Raw genomic sequence first — 21,865 nt, 5'->3', positions numbered from 1 at the left:
CACAACATAAGAGTTTGATTGAATGACCTAAAAGTGTATTACATTTAAATCGAAGAAAAAGGTAAGACGACAGGAAATATTTTGGTATTGCTGTATTGTTTATTTATTGCAGATTCATTCTATACGAATGACGTGTTAGTTGTTACACTGTGCAGTACCATTTTGGACTGTACAACATCAGTTTTCAGCAGTTAGTAGATGAGTGACAGTTCATACTGTTGACTAATTAGAAGCAGCGTGTTGTGCCCATTTGTTTCTCATGCCCGAACTTCACCCACTGGCGTTGTCAGAAGCGCGTTGGTGCTTATGAATGGAGGCAGGTTCTCAGTTATTGGTGGCTGCCCTCCTCTCAACAAGCAGGGTGTGTGCGATGCTGGCAGATGTCGGCCGGCGCGCCTTCAGCGGCCAGTGAAGTTCTGAAGGACAGCGTAGTACGAGTAGCCAGCGTTCAGCAGCTGCAACAATTCGGTCAAAGTAGGACACTGTCAGCAAAAAGCAGAAAAAGGTTAAGATATCGAAACACGCACTTGCGTAAAACACTGAAGTTAGAGGTCCACTACCCGTGATCTACGTATAGAAGAAAGAGTAAGATTCTGTTGGGGTGAAGCCATATTCGAATCCGATTCCCCTTTACTTAATTGTTTTTATTGTATCTCTGCCATAGTCAACTAATAGGATAACACCTCCAGAACGAAATTTTCACTCGCCAGTGAAGTGTGCCCTGATCCCGACCGAGTAAAACTATCTGCAGGAGCGAGTCTCGAACTCAGGACCTTTGCCATTACGTGCAAGTACTCTACCGACTGGGCTACCAAAGCACGATTCACTACTCACTCTCACAGCTTTCTGGAAACATCCCCCAGCCTGTAGCTCACCCATGTCTCCGCAATATCTTTCTTCCAAGAGTGCTAGCCTTGCAAGGTTCGCATTCTGTGAAGGGGGGAGAGGGGTAGTGAGTCGGTGGAGCACTTGCCCGCGAAAGACAAAAGTCCCGAGTTCAAGTCCCGATCTGGCACATACTTTTTATCTGCTAGTAAGTTCCAGGATAACATCTGTTTCTTTGTTCCATCATCTGCTAAACACTCCTCTGTCGATGGGATAAATATCATTAATAATTTTCAAGTAGTGCCAATTGCACGGGATAAACAGTATTAGAAATTTCACTCATTATTACTCTTACAAGTCTGCGAGAAAGCAGCATGGCTGTGTGCTCTTGCCTTTAGTGATAAGATAGAAACCACTTATAAGACTTCAAAATCATTGACAATAAAAAAACTGAGTGTTTAAATGGTGATTCCCTAAACCGCATGGGAGATCATTAGGTGGCTTGTGGAGTACGATGCCGATGTAGAAGATTACTTGTATTTCGTCGTCGCACCATTCTATAAATGAGGAAGAAATATGGAAGCAGTTGACCCTATGAGTATCAACTCTATTTCAAGGCCTTAATCTCATTCAGTATTAAAGGTGGAGGATTTAAACAACCACTATAAATCTTGTTCATACAGACTTATTCTCATGGAACTGACGTCACTGATCCTTACAGAAAGACTTCAAGGTTGCCTCCACAAAAAAAGAAAAAAAACAGCTAACTTCACCGACTAAACGATCATATCACACAGATATTAACGCGGTGGACATGCTCTCGGAAGTAGTGGAGCTTAAATAGAGGCGCGAAAATTCGGATTTTGGGTCTTTGTAGGTTCCTAAAATCATTTCGTGCGATTGTGGGATGATCCTACCAAGAAGGCCACGATCAAATTCATTCACTGCTCTAATTCATCTGAACTATCACCCGATTTCCACTACACACAACGTCGATGGGCCGATAATACCTAATCTTCCTTTCTTTCTTCGCTAATGAAGCGTTGACTTCTTTGTATTACGAGTACCACGTTGTTTGATCATGTTACCCCATGATATCCTATTATCACTGTCTGCCGCGGTGGCCGAGCGGTTCTAGGCGCTTCAGTCCGGATCGGCCCGACTGCTACGGTCACAGGTTCGAATCCTCCCTCGGGCATGGATGTGTGTGATGTCCTTAGGTTAGTTAGGTTTAAGTAGTTCTAAGTTCTAGGGGACTGATGACCTCAGATGTTAAGTCCCATAGTGCTGAGAGCCATTTGAGACTATTATCATCCCATACAAAAGTAGGCGATTGTGACCTATGTGCAATGCCAACTCTCACATAATGCATCGTACAGTTTTCAAGGAAGCAGTAGAGAACCAGTCTACCAAATTCGTATAAGCTTCGGGAAAGTGGAATAACTTGCATTCGGTAATGTTGCTAAGGTAGTCTCTATAGCTAATGCATGTTACTGCGTTTGCTTTCAGGTGTCAATCCTCTGGAACGTTGTACCATTTTCACATATCTATTGGAAATTGATGTATCTCTGCGACTGTAGTCAAATGGGGTACCAATCACACCGCTTCCGAACATGTGGTCCACAACTTTCATGAACGTCATCAATGTCATCCATCAGCCTCTCAACTTCCTTCTCAAAAAAATCATAAACTATAGTCTCTTTTTTGCATATGTAGACGACACCGTATCCAGTAGCGGTTGTGAATATCCAGCTCTAAGAAACACAAATCAGTCATGCAGAATACTGGAAAAAGCTGTCTCATATTCCAACAGAAGACAATACTGGCCAAAAAGCTAAAAGAAAAAGTAAACATGAGTACGGAAAGAAATACACGTTGAGAGACAAGTCATTCAGTCCTATGGTGCCTTCTGCCTCCTAACATTATAGGACTGGACCCACTGATATCCCCGTTTTCTGAAATTTCTTTCTGAATAAATGATAGCACCAACGAACAGGTACAGAGGGAAGTCGAGTAGCAGAACACAACGCTAGGAAGACGTTGCAAAGGAAGTGGAACATCTACAGAGATCTATGACCAGCGAAGTGAGTGAATGAACTCAAAGTAGTGTTCGACTGTTGATTCCTTTTTCCTTTGAATAGTTAACTACGATAATAACATTTTAAGCCGCCTCTGGGACACTTATTTTCAACTTTTGGCATGAATAACAATTAATAACACGCATGGATAATACTTACTGTCTCCAGTGCTAATGTCAGGTGGTCTTAACGTTTCCGAGAAGTTAAGAGTCTTCCAGCACTACTGTCCAATGTGTTCCACCCAATGCCCAGTCTGGTAGGGAACAGTTGAATAATTATAAAGTTTTACCATTTTAACGAGTCCGTTTTGTAAACAACATTCGACCACGAGCGTTGAAGCAGCTGCCGTAAAAAAACTCTCCCCAGCACTGTGGTGTTTAGAAAGTGAAGCCTAGGCAGTAATGGAAAGCTTTTCAGGGGCCATTAGTCTCACTATTGAGCGACAGAGACTTGCGGGATTTAAAGGTTCAAATGGTTCAAATGGCTCTGAGCACTATGGGACTTAACATCTGAGGTCATCAGTCCCCTAGAACTTAGAACTACTTGAACCTAACTAACCTAAGGACATCACACACATCCATGCCCGAGGCAGGATTCGAACCTGCGACCGTAGCAGCAGCGCGGTTCCGGACTGAAGCGCCTAGAACCGCTCTACCACACCGGCCGGCTGGGATTTAAAGACACTCACATAGTTCAAATAAATAGATGAGTTTCTCTAATCAACGACTTTTCAATTACGAAAGTGGGGGCGTTAGTGTAACTGTCGGAATACCATAACAAAAAGAAGTCTAATAGTCAAATTATTGTCATAAAAATTAGGAAAAAGACAATTTAGTGAGAATCGGTATGGCAGGGTCTGTGTTTTTCAGAACTGGCACTTCAATATCATATGTATCCATAGACACCGAGCAAGCGAATTTCAACGAAATTGCCCTCCCTGTACGGCAGTACACATAATGAATATACCAGTGCAGGTTGTACACGCGGTTGACGACATGAGGAAGTTTGGGTCTAGTGCTGTCCTGCTCGGTCATAGTTCCATTTCAGCCGCGCTAGCGAGTGGTTCAAATGGTTCAAAATGCTCTGAACACTATGGGACTTAACATCTGAGGTCATCAGTCCCCTAGAACTTAGAACTACTTAAACCTAACTAACCTAAGGACATCACACACATCCATGCCCGAGGCAGGATTCGAACCTGCGACCGTAGCGATCGCGCGGTTCCAGACTGTAGCGCCTAGAACCGTTCGGCCACACCGGCCGGCAGCTATCGAGTGGACGTTGTTTACTGCTGCACTCCACTTCCGTGTTTACATCGCTGTCCTTGTGCTTCGCCGAGTGCTGTCCGTCCGTTAATCTCCGTGTTCGTTCATATTCCTTGTAATCTGATCGCTCCTTCTGGTCGTGCTGCTGTAATTGGAATTTCAGTTGTTTAACCTAAATGTCGTCGCTGGATTAACCATGCCTACAAACCTCAGGAAGAATAGTATTTGCTTTTGACAAGGAATCCCGTCCTGTTCAGCCCACATCCCTGGAAGTAGATGACTGAATTACACAGGTATCTGGTCTCAGTTCTAAAACCGTCCATACCTGACAACTGGATCAGGAAAAATATTGTGTTTTTGTCAAATTATTCACTGCTGCGACTGTTAATAAAGTGTAACGAAAGTGGGGCTATGAAGAACATTTTGTCCATAGAAATGGTTATAAAAGTAAGGTTTCCATCTATAGAGCTGACATTAATTACAAAACCGATCGTGTCTTAAATCTTCCCATTGAAATTAAAAATGATAAGATTAGGGGAGCTCTTTCAAACTATTGGGTCGTTAAATCAATTGCAAATGAAAGATGGTCGCCTCGCTTTAAACTGCAATGTTTCAACGGGGTCCGCAGTGTAGAGATGGACGTTAAGACAAGTACTCCGTCTCACATAACTGTTTATGGGTATAAGGCACAAATTGCTTTTACAGGGCCGGCCGATGTGGCCGAGCGATTCTAGGGGCTTCAGTCTGGAATCGTGCGACCGATACGGTCGCAGGTTCGAATCCTGCCTCAAGTATGGATGTGTGTGATGTCCTTAGGTTGGTTAGGTTTAAGTAGTTCTAAGTTCTAGGGGACTGATGACCTCAGATGTTAAGTCCCATAGTGCTCAGAGCTATTTGAACCAGTTGAGTCCCATAGTGCTCAGAGCCAGAGCCATTTGAAACATTTTTGTTTGTATAGGTCAGGAAACAATATGCCATATACTTAACGAAACCGACCACTTCAGACAGGAACGTCCGCGGCGAACTGCTGTTCTTAAAAGTGCTGCAGCGTCCGAGACTGACCTTAAACGATCTGTTACCAAAGAATAGCCCGGATCAAGTGGTTGAGTATATTAACGCAGCGGGCCAAGCTGAAGTCCCCCTTCACAATAACAGTCAATTTCCCCCGTTAACAATAAAGGGAAACCCTGTTACCACTGCCCGTCAAACTGAAATGCAACCGGAAAAACGACCTCTGGAGACAACTGATAGTTGCTCAGATGACGAGCTGTCCTGTACAACTCCCTCAGCTCTCAAGCAAAAACAGTGCGATGCGGAAGCAGAGGAACCGGAAGATAAATGTGAATGCAAATTGATGAACAGAAAGATAATAAACATGCGGTACTAGAAAATGAATGGGGTGTAATCAGTCTTAATTTGCAAAAAACATCAGGTGAAGTAGCTGATTGCCAAGATCAGCAGCTATCTGTTAGTAAATAAATTCAGGGAGAGTTTGCAAAACTGCCGTCTCAATTTGTTTCAGGAAGTAAGAGGTATTAATAAAGAACAAGGAAGTGGTGGTCAAAATGAAATCACGGTCAACAGCGCAGGGTAGGCGCCAGCAACAGAAATTGCGAAAGCGTCTGCTGGTGCTCCACATGACCCGCGTAGTAAAATAGACACGCAACCAAATGTGAATGTAGCTCGTAACCAAGGGAACGAAAAATCTGGAAAGGGTGACCCAAACCCAAGGAATGTTCGGTACCAAACGGTCCCACACGAATCGCTGCAGGAAAAATCAGAAAGTTTACAAGGAAATCAGTCTGCTAGCGGTACAAGATAAAACTTCAGAAGTTGAAAGAAAACAGTACAGTAACTAATAAACTGATTGAAGTGTTATTCCATGTTCAGCGTTCCGAGAAACCTGTTAATAGTTTAACTGAACCCTAAACCACAGGAAACCAAATTAGTTCATGAAAACTGCTACATAGTGACAGCGCAATGACGCAATCTTATTCTGTCACCACTATAAACATAAATAAAATTACGTCCGGTTTGAAATCATCGGCACTTAAGGAATTTTTTATACGAATTCGCGACTGATATTGGCTTGTTACAAGAAGTTTTAATCTCGGATTTAGTGATTCCTCGTTATGTCAGTTACATAAATGTGTTTCACGAAAAAAAGTGCTGGGATTGCTGTTTTGGTGAGTGAAAGGATTCCAGTAAGTGAGATGGAACGACTGGAAACCGGAAGGGGAATAGGACTAAATATCTATTATGTGACTATCATCACCTTGTATGCCCCTGCCCGGAAGTTCTCACTGAGCTGACAGGGCATCTTTCTTCAAAGACGAACTGATATACTTGTTAAGGAAAAATCCAAGACAGTTACTTAGAGGTTACTTTAATTGTGTTTTTAATCGAAAAAATCGATTACCTAATTTTAATTTCTCAAGTGAACTAAGACAACTAGTTACTTGTTTAGAGTTAAAGGATATATGTGAAATCAAATACCCCTCCATCGTTGAGTTCATTTATGTCACGGCAACATCTCGTAGCAGGATTGATAGATTATATATTCCTAACAATCTTGAAACTTCCGTGACAGAAGTAGAAACCATTCCTACCTATTTTTCAGACCATTCAAGTGTCTTAGCTTGCATAAATGTAACAAGACAGCTATTTCGCCGATTCAAGAATCAGTGGATGGTTCAACTGGCTCTGAGCACTATGGGACTTAACTTTTGAGGTCATCAGTCCCCTAGAACTTAGAACTACTTAAACCTAACTAACCTAAGGACATCACACACATCCATGCCCGAGCCAGGATTCGAACCTGCGACCGTAGCGGTCGCGCGGTTCCAGACTGAAGTGCCTAGAGCCGCTCGGCCACTCCGGACGGCAGAATCAGTGGAATTTGAACATTTCCTTGTTAGTAAATCATGATTTAGAAGACCTGATTAAAGAAGCAAGGGCAATATGCCTGCGTGCTCGTAGTAGATATGCCACTGCTATCGACTGGTGGGTTAAAATGGTGAAGCCAAAGTTGAGGAAGGTTCTTATTCAACACTGTGCCCAGAGCGCAAGAGAAATGTAATGCACTGTAGAATATTACTATTCAGTTTTGAGAGATCTTTATGATCAGATCTCAGCAGGTTCCTCACTTCGAACAGCAGCCATCAAAAAAGTCAAAGCCAAGTTACTTAATGTCAAGAGAAATCAAATGGAAGGGTTGAAAATAAAATCGAAGAAAAATTCGGTGTCAGAAGAGGAAAGTACATCCCTGTATCATTTAGTGAACCATACGAAAAACGGACTTTTATTCATGAAATTCGAACAAAAAAAGGTACGAGTCTTAGAACCCAGGAGGATATCATGGACGAGATCTATCGCTATTATTGCGAGCTATATTCTGCAAATCAAAGTAGTGATGCATCCTTGGAAGAATTCCTGGACATCCTAGCCCCACAGCTGACAGAAGATAACAACGAAAATTTTCTCGAGTTTGTCAGTGAAGAGGACGTGTATGAGACTCTGTGAGCCTCATCACCAAAAAAAAACCCGGGACCGGATGGTCTGCCAGCAGAGTTTTTCATCCGTTACTGGCCAGTAGTGGGTGCCAAAATAACGGACGTTGTAAATGAGGTTATTCAGGGTAAAATGATTCCAGCTCAGTTTAAGGAGGGTAAAATTGTTTTTGTGCCAGAAAATAATGGAAAAAAAGATTTAAATAATTTTCGCCCAATTTCACTGCTGAATTATGATTATAAATTAATAGCTAGAATAGGAAACAAGAGAATTTCATGCCTTACGGATAAAATTATTAGTAGGCATCAGAATTGTGGGCAAGGCAGAACCATTTTTCAAAATCAAGCAGAATTCAGGGATATCATTGCAATAACTTCTGTAACAAACATGAAGTGTGCTTTTTATTTATTTTAGATTTTTATTAGGCCTTCGATGTAGTAAATCATGAATATCTTCTACAGGTTTCAGAAAATAGGCTTGAACGATAGGGTCATACAGTTGATAAAGAACATAGCAATTGGAATAAATGCAAAAATAGCGGTGAATTGTCAACAATCCAGGCCGATACAAATAAAACGATGTGTTCCTCAAGGAAGTCCTCTGTACATGTCGCTCTTCGTCATTCCACTGGAACCTTTCCGCTGACATGTCCATGCTAGATTAAAAGGCTTAACATTATCAGGAAATAAAACAGTTATAAAAGCCTATACTGACGATATAGGGGTCATTATAAGGAATAATGAAGAGGTAACCACGCTAGCAACAGTGATTCATACGTACTGTAGAGCATCTGGAGCCAATGCAAACTAAAAAAAGTAAGATGATAAATCTCAGAGGTTTTGATAATATCAACGTCGAATGGGCAAAATTAGTCCGACAACATAAAACAATTGAAACATCGTGACAGCATTCCTCATGAAAATGACGGCTTTAAATTGGAAAGTTGCAGCAGATAAAGTGCAAGGAGCAATTATAGATAATCTAACTCGATGCATGAACCAAGTTCAAAGAACAAAGTATAACAACTCATTCATCCTTGCTAAAGCTAATTATACTGCCCAGCTGTTTCCAATACCAAGAATAATAGCGAGGAGAATAACGTTCAAAATCAACAACTTTTTGTGGAAAGGTGAAGTGTTCAGAGTACCTGCTAAAGTAGCCACTTCAGATCCTAAAAATGGTGGACTAGGATTAACTGACATAACGAATAGGGCCTCTGCACTTTTTATCAAAAGGCAAGTTAATTTAATAAAAGACTCGAGAGAAAGCATAACCAGCCAACTTTTCGAGATCATTAAACCTAGAAGCCTGCTTCCCCCGATTGACGTGCAGAATACCAACAGTCGTTTAGAGCATGTGAGCGTTTTCTATGTTGAGTTCAGTTATATAAGTGCCGAAATCAGACAGACACGACACTTAGCTTCAAGAGCCATAATGTTTGAACGAAAGGAAAGCGGAGGAAGGAACAAAATAGAACAACAGTTTCCAAACATTGATTGGACTGAGATTTGGAAAAATATTAGTTCTAATGTGCTCACGTCTTATATAAAAACATCATGGTACAAGACAGTTAACAACATAGTTAGCACCAATGAAAGACTGTACGCAATCAGTCTCTGTGAAACAAATTTGTGTCAACGATGCCATCTAGTTGACACAATAATTCACAGATACACTTGCAGCCGTCACATGGATAGTTGGAAGTGGATCCGAGAGCAAATAGTTCTGATTACACGGATATTCCCTGAGAGTATATCGCTGTCATTGATACACAGGCCTGAACCACGCTATTTCCCAGAGGCAAAAAATAACGCAGTGTACTGGTGCAGGGAAATCTTGTTAATTACGTCATTAACAAACTAGGATCCGACAGAACCATACAGTTCAAGGTACACATGCTGTGTGAATACCACAAAATTAGAAGGTATTCGACTCACATGAAAAAGTTCGGTAATATGTCAAAAATAATATTTGAAAGAATGGGCTTTGATTAATATAAAAAAGAAGACTGTGTTGACAGCGATGTATTGTAGTTACCTTAAGGATATTATTTAAATTTTTAATGTAAATTTTTGGTGAGTGCTTTTTCTACTTCAGAAAGCAGTTTTTGAAATTTTGTGAGCTAATGTACAGAACTTATGTGACAGTCGGATTGTATGTCTAATAGTGTCAAAACACACAACATTAAAGCTATATTATTTGTTTATAGTACATAAAAAATGATGGCTTAATGGTAAGGCGTTCGCTCGCGATGAGCGGAAAATCCGGTTTCCAGTCCCGGTCAGACACAAATTTTCACTGTCGTCAATCGATTATACAGTTGATGGTTGTGCATATTCGCAATAGGGAATACATTTCATGTAGGATTATAAGGTGTTATCAGTTTGTAAAGCGAGAAAAGTCGAAGTAGAATAAGTCACGACAAAATATAAATGTTCAATAGAACTACAACATTAATACAATCAAGCAATGATGTTACAAGTGGTGCAAAGTATGACAGAACAAATCTGAGAAAATCTGTCGTGTTAAGAAACGACTGTGTTTGGATGCAATCTTTGGATTTTAAAACTGCGAACAGAGTGTAGTTGAAGAGAAGTGCGCTGAATAATACGGGGCATCCCAAGGTCAGAGCAATGGCAGATATTAAAGGCACAAATATCAAACAAGAACATAACGTGGTGCACAAAAATAATGGAATTATACGAGCATAGGAGGCTCAGAAAAAGAATAGTAGGATGTATCCGATAATGATGAGGGACCATATACGAAAGATATTAAATGTATTCTCAGTTGTGTATATGGATAACCATCAGCTCTATAGTGGAAAGACGACAATGAAAATTTTTACCGGACCAAGATTCGAATCCGGATTTCCCGCTTATCGCAATCGGTCGCCTTAACATTTTTTATTTTATTTTGTTCGGTATAAAATGGTTCAAATGGCTCTCAGCACTATGGGACTTAACTTCTGAGGTCATCAGTCCCCTATAACTTAGAACTACTTAACCTAAGGCCATCACACACATCCATGTCCGAGGCAGGATTCGAACCTGCGACCGTAGTGGTCGCGCAGTTCCAGACTATAGTGCCTATAACCGCTCAGCCACCCCGGCCGCCTTGTTCGATTTAGTTGGTTGCGTTTGGTGTGGGCGGACGTCACGAGACGTCTGTTCAAATTGATCGTTGATTCCTTTACTCAGTTTTTTTTTATTACAGAGGGCTAACCGAGTATGACACACGACCAGACCCAAACACCCATATGTCGTCAACCTTGCGTCTACAACATGTACTGGTATATTCACGTGCGGGGGAGACATTTTACTTGAAAGTCGCTTGCCTTGTGTCGGTGGATAAATGTGATATTTCAGTGCCTGTGTTATTCGGGAGAACACCTGCAACACCGGCACTCCAGTATCGTAGATACAAAAGCGGATATTATTGACGATTATTTAAAGAAACTAGTCATAAATTTAAGAACTGAAAGAGATGAGAACAGAACTACTTAACAGTCAGAAAAAGCGACAGGAGCTGGATACATGTTAGCTCCAGTCCAAACTGAAAGAGATAATGGACGAGACGGTTGATACAATTACTGCGACTAGAAACAGCAGTACATGACATAAGTAACATGACGAAGAAAATTACAGGAGACGTGAATGAGAGCAGGATGAAAATGTAGGACATGAATAACGGTATGGAAAATACGAAAAATAACATGAGCTCAACGAATAATGACATGAAGTCAATGAATGACAAAATGCGCTCAGAGCTTTGCCGCAAAGTTCCGTTAATCAGAGGGAAAGTCAACAACGAATGCAATATAGAAAGACATGGCCTCGATAAGTAAAGAATGATTGCAGCGTAAAAACAAAACAGAGTCATGAAGCTCATCACAGAAGTCTGAAAGAAGTTTAGGCAGTTCAGGTGAGTCCAGATGATGCTAGTAAGGAAATAACTAAGAGAGGCTAAGGATTCGAAGAGGAGGTAGGCCGAAAATTACCTAAATTGATGGAAAAGTGTTCTCGCTAGCAAAAAAAAAAACTGATCAAGCAAAACTCTTTAAGAAAACGAAAACGTGAGACTTTGCTACCATTCCTGGACGAAATATGAAGAAAAAGACTGATCCAGTGAATAGTTCATTTAACACAGTTTCATCTACATCTACATCTACATTTATACTCCGCAAGCCAACCAACGGTGTGTGGCGGAGGGCACTTTACGTGCCACTGTCATTACCTCCCTTTCCTGTTCCAGTCGCGTATGGTTCGCGGGAAGAACGACTGTCTGAAAGCCTCCGTGCGCGCTCTAATCTCTCTAATTTTACATTCGTGATCTCCTCGGGAGGTATGAGTAGGGGGAAGCAATTTATTCGATACCTCATCCAGAAACGCACCCTCTCGAAACCTGGCGAGCAAGCTACTGTAATAAGCAATTTATGACAGATAAAGTGTTCGATATGACAGGCAGAAGGCACCTAGTGGTATTCTGCGACGAATGTAGAAAAATGTTAATGAACGTTGTACGAGAAAAAGATGTATAATTAGAGCAGTTGCTTTCTCGGGATGACTGAAGATGGATACTGAAGGTCATAATGGAATGTGTAAAATCTGAAGAATGTCCAAAACACGGAAACGAGGAAATGAGAAACAGCAGGCAGCCTAGCGTGAATAGGCGATGTTGAGAGGAAATACGCTAAAATTCAGATGTTTGGGGGAAAGTCGGTCAGAAATTGATTTCAGTTACGAAAGCAGATTTAATTAGACTACGTGTGAGAGTGGTAGAAGGTCACTGCATTACAGCATGTGCAGCTGGTTTTTTTTACATTTGGTAATATTACATGTAGTCGCTTTCCGGGTAAATAAATGATCAGTTCGCTTTCATTTAGCAGAACGTAAAGTGCGTAATGACCGGCTGTCCGCTGAAGGAAGAGTGTCACCCATAAATACATATCGAATATACTTAAAAATATCGAAATTTGAAAGAAAACAATAAGCGGAGTTGTAATAGATTCCTTCAAAAGTGGAACCGTCATCGTAGACAAATGGAGAGTGCAGTGGACGAAAGACAGATCACGAAGAGAAAAAATCGCTAATCTAAATTAACAATTCTGTTGCCGAAAAAGGAAGAGGCCCGATATAACACTAATCCGAACTTTGGAAGAATCGTGAACCGTTTCCGCTTGGGTCGTTTAATATGGGTCTTATGTATTTCCTCAAACTTATAAAATTAAGTGCTCGGATGAGACCTTGAATAGGATTATTTTGTGTTAGATGTCTAGTCCATGCCCAGTTGCTCTCGTGCTCCATCTACAAGAACACCATTATCGTCAGGTGGTGCCACCATCGCGAAATAGTCCAGAGAATTAATGCTGTAATGTCCACAGCAAACAGTATGAAGAGTCATTAAATGCTTACCGAAAGGAAGGTGGCCCTCTGTATGGGGTAGACCCCACCAGCAGTGAGACTCAGAGGCCTCTGTGCCCTCGCCATGACCACCAGCAATGCTCTCTGGAATCTGATGTCGGTATCTGGCCAGCCACAACTGTATGCAGCCACGGAAACCAGCTCACTCTAAAATCACGAAACAGACCAATATTTAACTGTGCAAACTGCAGACAACTCATTATCTGAAGGTTCACGGGAATTATTCACTTTTGGAGCGAATTAGAGTTAATTCATTATGAAAAGTATTCTCTAATTACATTTCTGTAGTACAGACTAATATGAGCCTATTTCGTCGAGACACTTCTGTAACTTTGAAAGATCACGTGGATTCCTGTTGTTTCCGTCTATCTATTATCAGAGATGATCCTATATATTATCTGTAAATCCGACAATTTAGTTGTTCCCTGGTGTTCCATGAAGTAATTTTGTTATGACCAGGGTAGAGTTCAGACAGAATAACAGCAGTCGAGTGGACTGGAAATGATAACGCTTTTATTCTGGAACAGTAACAAAACGAGGTAACACTTAGCAAGTAACCATCTGGTTCTGTATGAGTTACAAAAACAGATAACAATTGGTTGCAACTCCTTTCAGAGTTCGTGATGAAGCCCTAACACAGTGAAGCAAGCGTGTTCGCCGAGAGGGGAGTGTCCAGCCACGGTCGGCGGTGGTTGGGAGCATGTGTGCTACGAATGAGGGACCTTTTAATAATCGGAGTAAATGGTCGACGAATACTCCAACGTCGGCTGTCGCCGGTGATTGGGAGCACATGTGCTGCGAATGAGGGACCGCGGATCGGTGTCTTCACGTGCCCAGGGTTTACTACCGACGAGGACTGGCTGTCGAAGGCTGTACGCCACCCTAACTACTACCTTGGCGAATGACCACAGCGTGAACTATTTTCAGGCATGTGATCTTTGCAGTGGTAAATAGTCAAGCGATGGCTGCACGTTCTGACTTCGATAGCAAGGCGTGGCTGGCTTGCAGGCGGCTTTGCTGGTTGCAGACGACGCCTGCAGTTTGGCCACCCGCTGCTTGCAGATGTATGTGCGGTTGTCGACCGGTCAGAGGGTAGGCGCATGTACCAGGAATTTCTCATATGAGACATTCCTTAGTTACTTGTCTTGGAATGTCATGGATCAAGACAGTCACGTAGACGCCATATTTCTTGACATCCGGAAGCCATTTGGCTCGACACCTGTCCTGCGCTTACTATAAAAAGCACGCTCGTACGTAGTATAAGGAGAAATTTGTAACTGGATTTCCGGTAGGGGGCACGCAGCATTTTACCTCAGCTGGACAGTACTCGGCCTAATTAACTTTAGGCGTGCCCAGGGAATTTTGTTGGGGCCACCGCTGTTCATGTTGCGTATGAGTATTAACGATCTTGCGGACAATATTAATAATAACTCAGACCTCTCGTAGATGCTGCAGATCTGTAATAAAGTATACTGTCTGAAAAAAGCTGCACACGTCTTCCAGTATCAAAGACTCACAATTAGAGTCGATCAGCTCATACAAGTACATGGATGTTACTGTAGCGATATGAAATGCAACCATCATATAGGCTGACAAGGTAACATCACCGATTACGTCCGAATCTACCTTGTATGCAGGGCTTAGCCGGAAACGAAAGTGACAGAAGGGGGATTTCCAGGTGGCCAAGCATTTAGAAGTACGAGTAGCATATTTGTCGCGGGACTGGTAAGGCATGATGCAGAGCCGCGCGGGAATAGCCGAGCGGTCTAGGGCGCTGCAGTCACGGACCGTGCGGCTGATCCAGGCGGAGGTTCGAGTCCTCCCTCGGGCATGGGTGTTTGTGTTTGTCCTTAGGATAATTTAGGTTAAATAGTGTGTAAGCTTGGAGACTGATGACCTTAGCAGTCAAGTCCCATAAGATTTCACATACATCTGAACATCAGGATGCAGGCAGCGGTTGGCGCCGCGGGAAAAATGCGGAACGGTAATCTGAAAGCCTATGGTCGAGCATCTATACGGAACTGTTTTTATTTTCAATTTTTACGTGAGTTGCACTGAAAATAAACCGAAATAATGCTCAATACATTGTATTTATTAATATTTTCATAAAAGGCATGAAAGGATAGACAAAAGAAACTTTGGTCGATGAGCACGTGACAAAATATAGGAACGTCATCATTACTTCATCAAAATCTCGGAAACTTACGTCAATCTTCTACAAAAACTTTGTTGCTGAAGTGAAGAAGTTTTACGTGCAGCAGAACAAAATTCTTCTGTTAATTGGCTCGTGGGGAGGACAAGCAAATCCAAAATTTTACAACGAGATTTTCCAAGATGAGTAAGGAGTGCCATCATGCAGTGTTAACGTGAATCCATAGCCCCAAATGCACTCGCTGCTGCAAGCCTGCGATATCTATTTTTATCATCAAGTTAAATACTTGATCAAAAAGCTTCAAAACTTTTCTTATCTCATCGAGAGAGAAAAAGAAATCACATCCCGACAACAGTGGATAAAAATACATTAAATTGACAATCTTTGGCGAAATCAGGGTTACGAGTGGTTCACTACCATATTGTACGACGAGAGAGACCTTTTATGAATGCAAACTAAAGCTGTTTTCCTACAGAAACTTTAAAACCACCACGTAATTGTAAAAATGTGACTTTACAGCTGTGCAAGAGGCCAACAAAATTACTGCTTCCTCTGTTTTTGCGATGAAAATCACGGCAGAAATTGCAAAACAATAAAAGTATGTAATTTTATGTACGACGTTCTCGTGTACGCCTTACAATGTTTTCCTAAAAATTTATTTGCAAACCCAAATTTTCTTTGACCACTCCTTTACACTCATTTTATGAAAATATTAATAAATACATTATATTGAGCATTATTTCGTTTTATTTACAGTGGAAGTAACGTAAAAATTGAACACAAAAAGAAAAAATACTGAATAGTGTCTCGAACCCCAGACCCTCCGAGAACCAATATGTACTCCTTTCGCTACGATAATCGCTGCTTCAAAATTACATGAACTTAAATATCTCATGCCTCGCTTGATCCGCGCTGTTCTAAACGCTTGGTCATCTGGAGCTCCCAATTCTGTCACTTTCATTTTTGGTCAGGCTGGTAGTAGACTTCTGTTTACAAACAGAATATACCAGGAAAATGGAATCAGTCTGCAAAGGAGATTACTTACATAACACACGTGTGACCCATCCTAGAACACTGCTCAAGTGTGGGGGATCCGTACGAAATAGGTCCAGCAGGGGATTTGTACGAATAGAAAGAGAGCAGCACGAATAATCAAAGGTTCTTTTGATCCATAGCAAAGCGTCACAGAAATGCTAAAAGAACTAAACCGGAAGACACTATCCCTTGAAAGTGTACTTAGTGAGTTTCTAGAACCAGTTTTAATTGATGAATCTAAGAATATACTATGAGTCCCAAATTTCGCTCTCGTAGGGATCGCGAGGACAAGTTTATACTAATTAAAGCGCACATCGAAGGGTTTAAACAACTCTCTCCCCTGTTCCATACGTTAATGGAAAAGAAAGGAGCCCTAATACATGGTACTATGTGTAGTACTCTCTAGCATGCAGTTCACAGCGATTTACAGAGTACGGACATAGATCTAGAAAGGTGTTTGTGCAGCCTTGACCATTGGTGGAGCCTAACTTATTGCATATGTCTTTGAAATGATTTCTTCTAGATATTTATGCTTCAAACAGTAATTTAATGAGGTTCTTAACGTAGGTTCTTAAACCATTTAAAGCGGTCATTCATTGAGCATTGACCGTTTGCTTAAATTTACTAGCTTGCAAATTGTTTGTTGATTACTGTATAGGAAGTTCTTCGCCAGTCTCTATACGTTATGTTCTTCTTCTGACCACAGTTTTCACACTGTTTGGTCTATGAATGTGTGTGTCTCAATTGCTGATATTCTTCTGACGAAGCAAAATGACAAAGTCAGCAACTTCATGCACGCAGTGTTGTATTACCTCCCAAATACAGCAACCTCTTTCTGCTATTCACGAAGTCTTACTTTCAATCTACGTTGTCCAGAGAAACTGCACACTACTGTGTTTTGTTTCTTCGACAATGTAGCGTGGACGGCAAAGATCATATACAACTAACAGCAGATGCGTATTCCAACCCCATCATTGTAGTTAGAAACACGTAATTTTTCTTTCACAGACCTGCTTTATGTATTGGAAAAGACAATTAAATCATAAAAATTCGTAGTAGAAAAAAAGTGCCAGCTCTTTATGTAGTTCATATCCTAAAAGGACAAGGACAAGGGTTGTAAACGTGTAAGACTAAACAATGATCCCCAACGATACTATGTAATATTTAAGATCATGTGAAAAATTTATAGCTAATTTCATTGTATTTAGAAGATATTTCTAACATTCAGGTGATTATGGAAGAGGGACTGGACCACGCAGTGTAAAAGACAACTTGCTGTAAGATGTGACAGGCCGTATATGGATGCGAACTACACACATCAAAAAAAGTTTTGCATCAGTGTTTAACGTCCTGTTGACAACGAGGTCATTACAGAGGGAGCACAAGATTAGGGAAGGATGGAGAAGGAAAGGTGCCGCCCTTTAGAAGGAACCATCCCGGCATTTGTCTTAAGCGATTCAGCAGAATCACGGAAAACGTAGATCAGGATGTCTGGACGCTGGTTTGAACCACCGCCTTCCGAATGCTAGTTCAGAGTGCTAACCGCTTCGCTATCCCGCTCGGTGGATCAGTGGTTAGCACACTGGACTCGCATTCGGGAGGACGACTACTCAGCTCCGACTCCGACTATCCTAATTTACGTTTACCGCGATTTTCCTAAAAGTGCAGCAGGCAAATGTCAGTATAGTTCCTTTGAATATGCACAGCCGATTTACTTTCCCATCCTTGAGTCATTTAGAGCTTGTGCTCCGGCTCTAATGACCTCGATGTCAACGAGACGTTAAATCCTAACCTTCCTTCGTCCCTACCACGTCTCTGAGTTATAAAAGATATCTACTGTCTTCTCCATTCACAGTCACTACTATAGTTCAGTACAATCGAACATCTTTCGCGACAAATGCCACAATTCTCGTTCTTCCGTTGTCTTTATTTGTTTGTCTTGGAGATTTTTTGTTCTGTTTCTCTTCATAAATCTTCTGCGTCGGTTCATATTGTTTCAATCTTCTGCTTTTCTCCTCTCCTCCCTCGTGAAGCCCTAGACTCTGTGGGAAACTATAAAACCTGGATGCTTCGCCGTAATATTCAATGACATTATAACAATGACGCCACCATCCCTCTCTCGCAACACGTTCATTCCGCTCGTCGCTGAACTTTCGGCACTACTTCCCACAATCTCAGTACTTCGACTCTCCTCTCCAAACTTCTCTATCTGAACGTTGCCATAAAGAAACAACTTCTTTCCACAAAATACATCTCATTTCTCCGCTAACAAGGTGCCACTTCCCTTCTGCCATCTTTTTACCTCAGACACCTCTCGTCAACTATGTCTCCGCCTCTATAAAATTACAGCAATAAATTTTAACTTGTAGGGCTATCGTATTTAATATTTACGTTTAATGCTACACAGAGCTTCCATCTGAGTCCACACGAAAAATAACAAAACAGATTTACTTACTACATTGGGTTCGTTTATATTTATGCTGCAATTTGTGCAGATATATGAAATACAATCCGCGAAGTAAAAAGTATACAAATCAGTATCAAGCTCACCATCCATAAGTAAATGCTGCTGTACTAATTTAATAACTATTCTCCATCCCAACCGGCCTCATAAGGCTCAACGATACCGACCACCCGCCTGTCATCCTCTGCCAACAGGCGTCATGGGATGTGGTTATGGAGGGACATGTAGTCAGCACACTAAAGGTCTGAGTGCACCCCGCTTGCCTACAGAGCTCGGTAGACCCAGACGGTGATCCATACAAGTACTAGCCAAGCCCGACAGCGCTTAATTCCGGTGTTACCACTGCGGCAAGGTCGTTGAATATTACTTTACAGTGGAGAAAAATCTCCGTTACAGGAGTAACTAACCGTTCGTTTCTTCTGCTTTGTGCTTCACTTGTTTTTTATGTTCAGGTCAGTTTTTTTAGGCACTGACAAAATCAGATTTACACACATAAGACAATGGCGTGATCCACGCACACATACAAAGCCATCTGTCAAGAACATGAACATATCCCTCTTCTGGAGAGCGTATTCCAGGAGCTAGGAGGAAGGTAATGGGTGTGATTCCTGATCGCTGCAGAAAAGCAACACCCGGGATTTGTCCAGAGCCGCTCCCCGCTAGGCGCCACGGTATGAGTTGTTGATAGATGTGTAAGATAAACGTAAAGTTCCGCGCTCTAGTCCTGATGGGCTAATCGGGCCCGACCGATCTGCGTCTCATTCTCTGCCAATGACGTGATCGGGTTCTACATGAATGGACATGAAGTCAGCACACCCCTCTCCCAGTCGTTGTCATGTTTCTTGATGCTGTAACCGAAACTATTAGTCCAGTAGCTTCTCAGCTGGCCTCACAAGGCTGGGTGCATCCCTTCCTAGTCCTCCCACGAAAGAAAAATCCCTGGCAGTATCAGGAATCGATCCCGCGTCCCCCGTATGGCAGTCAGCTGCACAACTACGGAGGCAGACTGAGAGATGTGCAGCCTCAGCTTAAAATCGACGTGTCACTGTGCTCATAACACACGCCACGACGAAGTTCCGTGAAATACGTCAGACAGGCGAATAGTGGGGTACCGATCTGGCTTAAATTTGTATCCCTTTCTTCTAATGGTCCTGAGAAAGTCTCCGTTCATATCAGTCTAATTAATTAAGTATTCCGTAATTTCGTCAGGACGCCATATTATTTCTAACTATGGTATTTTATTTCACTCTATTGACTGAAGCAGTTACTATTGGCGCCCAACAATACGTTATTATATTCTGTTTCGAATAACAAACCATATTATAGAGCGCATTTGGAAAACTTACTGCTGACTTCATAGATTTTTTCCTATAACATTATACAGTACATTTGGAAGTCACAGCTTCAGCCTCAGTAGTGCCGGACGGGGTGGCCGAGCGGTTCTAGGCGCTACAGTCTGGAACAGCACGACCGCTACGGTGGCAGGTACGAATCCTGCTTCGGGCATGGATGTGTGTGATGTCCTTATGTTAGTTAGGTTTAAGTAGTTCTAAGTTCTAGGGGACTGATGACCTTGAAGTTAAGTCCCATAGTGCTTAGAGCCATTTTTTTTCAGCCTCAGTAGGGGTGACTAGGGCATATTGCCATAGGTGCACGAAGGCAAAATGGTATTATTTCGTTAAACTGCCGTTAGAGTACGCCATCGATCAAGGAGTTTGCTGGTGACAAAATCGCTATCTTCCCACAGACGCGCCAGCGCAGGAGATTGCTGAGCAAATAAGGAAACGTATTTTATGTTTTCTTGATAGTGAAAGTAAATTTTGGATGCTCAAGATATATTGGTGTGTACCCCAAAAGGACGCTCTTACTAAACAAGTCCAACAATTATAGCCTAAAGACGTAGAATTATTTTGACACTGTTCTGCCGTTAAACGATTTCGTTAACGAACTAAAATATTTCCAGTATGGCGATAGGAACAATGCCACGCCGTCTATTTCTAAGTAAATACTCTTATTAACTTTAATAGGTCCAATATAGTCAAGGTCTAGATAACATCCAAAGCAATTTTTAGGTAAGCGCGTTGTGTCCTGCATTGATTTTAAACAGGTAGCAGCAATGTGACAATTGATTTTCTTTTTTTTCTTTAACTAATCAAATAAAACGAATGTAATATAAATTTGAAATTATTCCTTGTAGAATATTGCACGGCATATATTTCCTAGTTTCAGACCTACAGGTATCTTGGAATGTAGTCATGTCTTTACTGATCCTCGTTCTGCCGTTTTGTTTGCAGGATGGTTCGAAATTATAGAAAGAAAACTGGGGGATTCAACGTTTCTGAAGCGACTAAGAGATGAACAACAACAGAAGTACAGGGCTATTACAAATGATTGAAGCGATTTCATAAATTCACTGTAGCTCCATTCATTGACATATGGTCACGACACACTTCTGATACGTAGAAAAACTCATAAAGTTTTGTTCGGCTGAAGTCGCACTTCAGGTTTCTGCCGCCAGAGCGCTCGAGAGCGCAGTGAGAGAAAATGGCGACAGGAGCCGAGAAAGCGTATGTCGTGCTTGAAATGCACTCACATCAGTCAGTCATAACAGTGCAACGACACTTCAGGACGAAGTTCAACAAAGATCCATCAACTGCTAACTCCATTCGGCGATGGTATGCGCAGTTTAAAGCTTCTGGATGCCTCTGTAAGGGGAAATCAACGTGTCGGCCTGCAGTGAGCGAAGAAACGGTTGAACGCGTGCGGGCAAGTTTCACGCGTAGCCCACGGAAGTCGACGAATAAAGCAAGCAGGGAGCTAAACTTACCACAGGATGGTGCTCCACCGCACTTCCATCATGATGTTCGGCATTTCTTAAACAGGAGATTGGAAAACCGATGGATCGGTCGTGGTGGAGATCATGATCAGCAATTCATGTCATGGCCCTCACGCTCTCCCGACTTAACCCCATGCAATTTCTTTCTGTGGGGTTATGTGAAAGATTCAGTGTTTAAACCTCCTCTACCAAGAAACGTGCCAGAACTGCGAGCTCGCATCAACGATGCTTTCGAACTCATTGATGGGGACACACTGCGCCGAGTGTGGGAGGAACT

The 21,865-nt window shown here is 41.9% G+C and overlaps 1 protein-coding gene across 1 annotated transcript in view; it reads right to left on the bottom strand.

The window, feature by feature from the left end:
* Window positions 1-357: 357 nt before the first annotated feature.
* LOC126482035 (odorant receptor 43a-like) overlaps window positions 358-21,865 on the bottom strand; it is a 59,871-nt gene continuing 38,363 nt past the window's right edge. Inside the window, exons 4-5 of the mRNA XM_050106007.1 lie at window positions 13,093-13,248; window positions 358-455 (exon numbers count right to left, since the gene is read on the bottom strand). Of these exons, the coding sequence (XP_049961964.1) occupies window positions 399-455; window positions 13,093-13,248 (213 nt within the window). The 3' untranslated portion in view covers window positions 358-398. The remainder of the gene's footprint in view (window positions 456-13,092; window positions 13,249-21,865) is intronic.

The sequence above is a fragment of the Schistocerca serialis genome, chromosome 5, assembly GCF_023864345.2.
Source record: "Schistocerca serialis cubense isolate TAMUIC-IGC-003099 chromosome 5, iqSchSeri2.2, whole genome shotgun sequence".
Lineage (NCBI taxonomy): Eukaryota > Metazoa > Arthropoda > Insecta > Orthoptera > Acrididae > Schistocerca > Schistocerca serialis.
The sequence above is the reverse complement of the archived record's forward strand: the minus strand, read 5'-3'. Positions and strand labels throughout refer to the sequence as shown.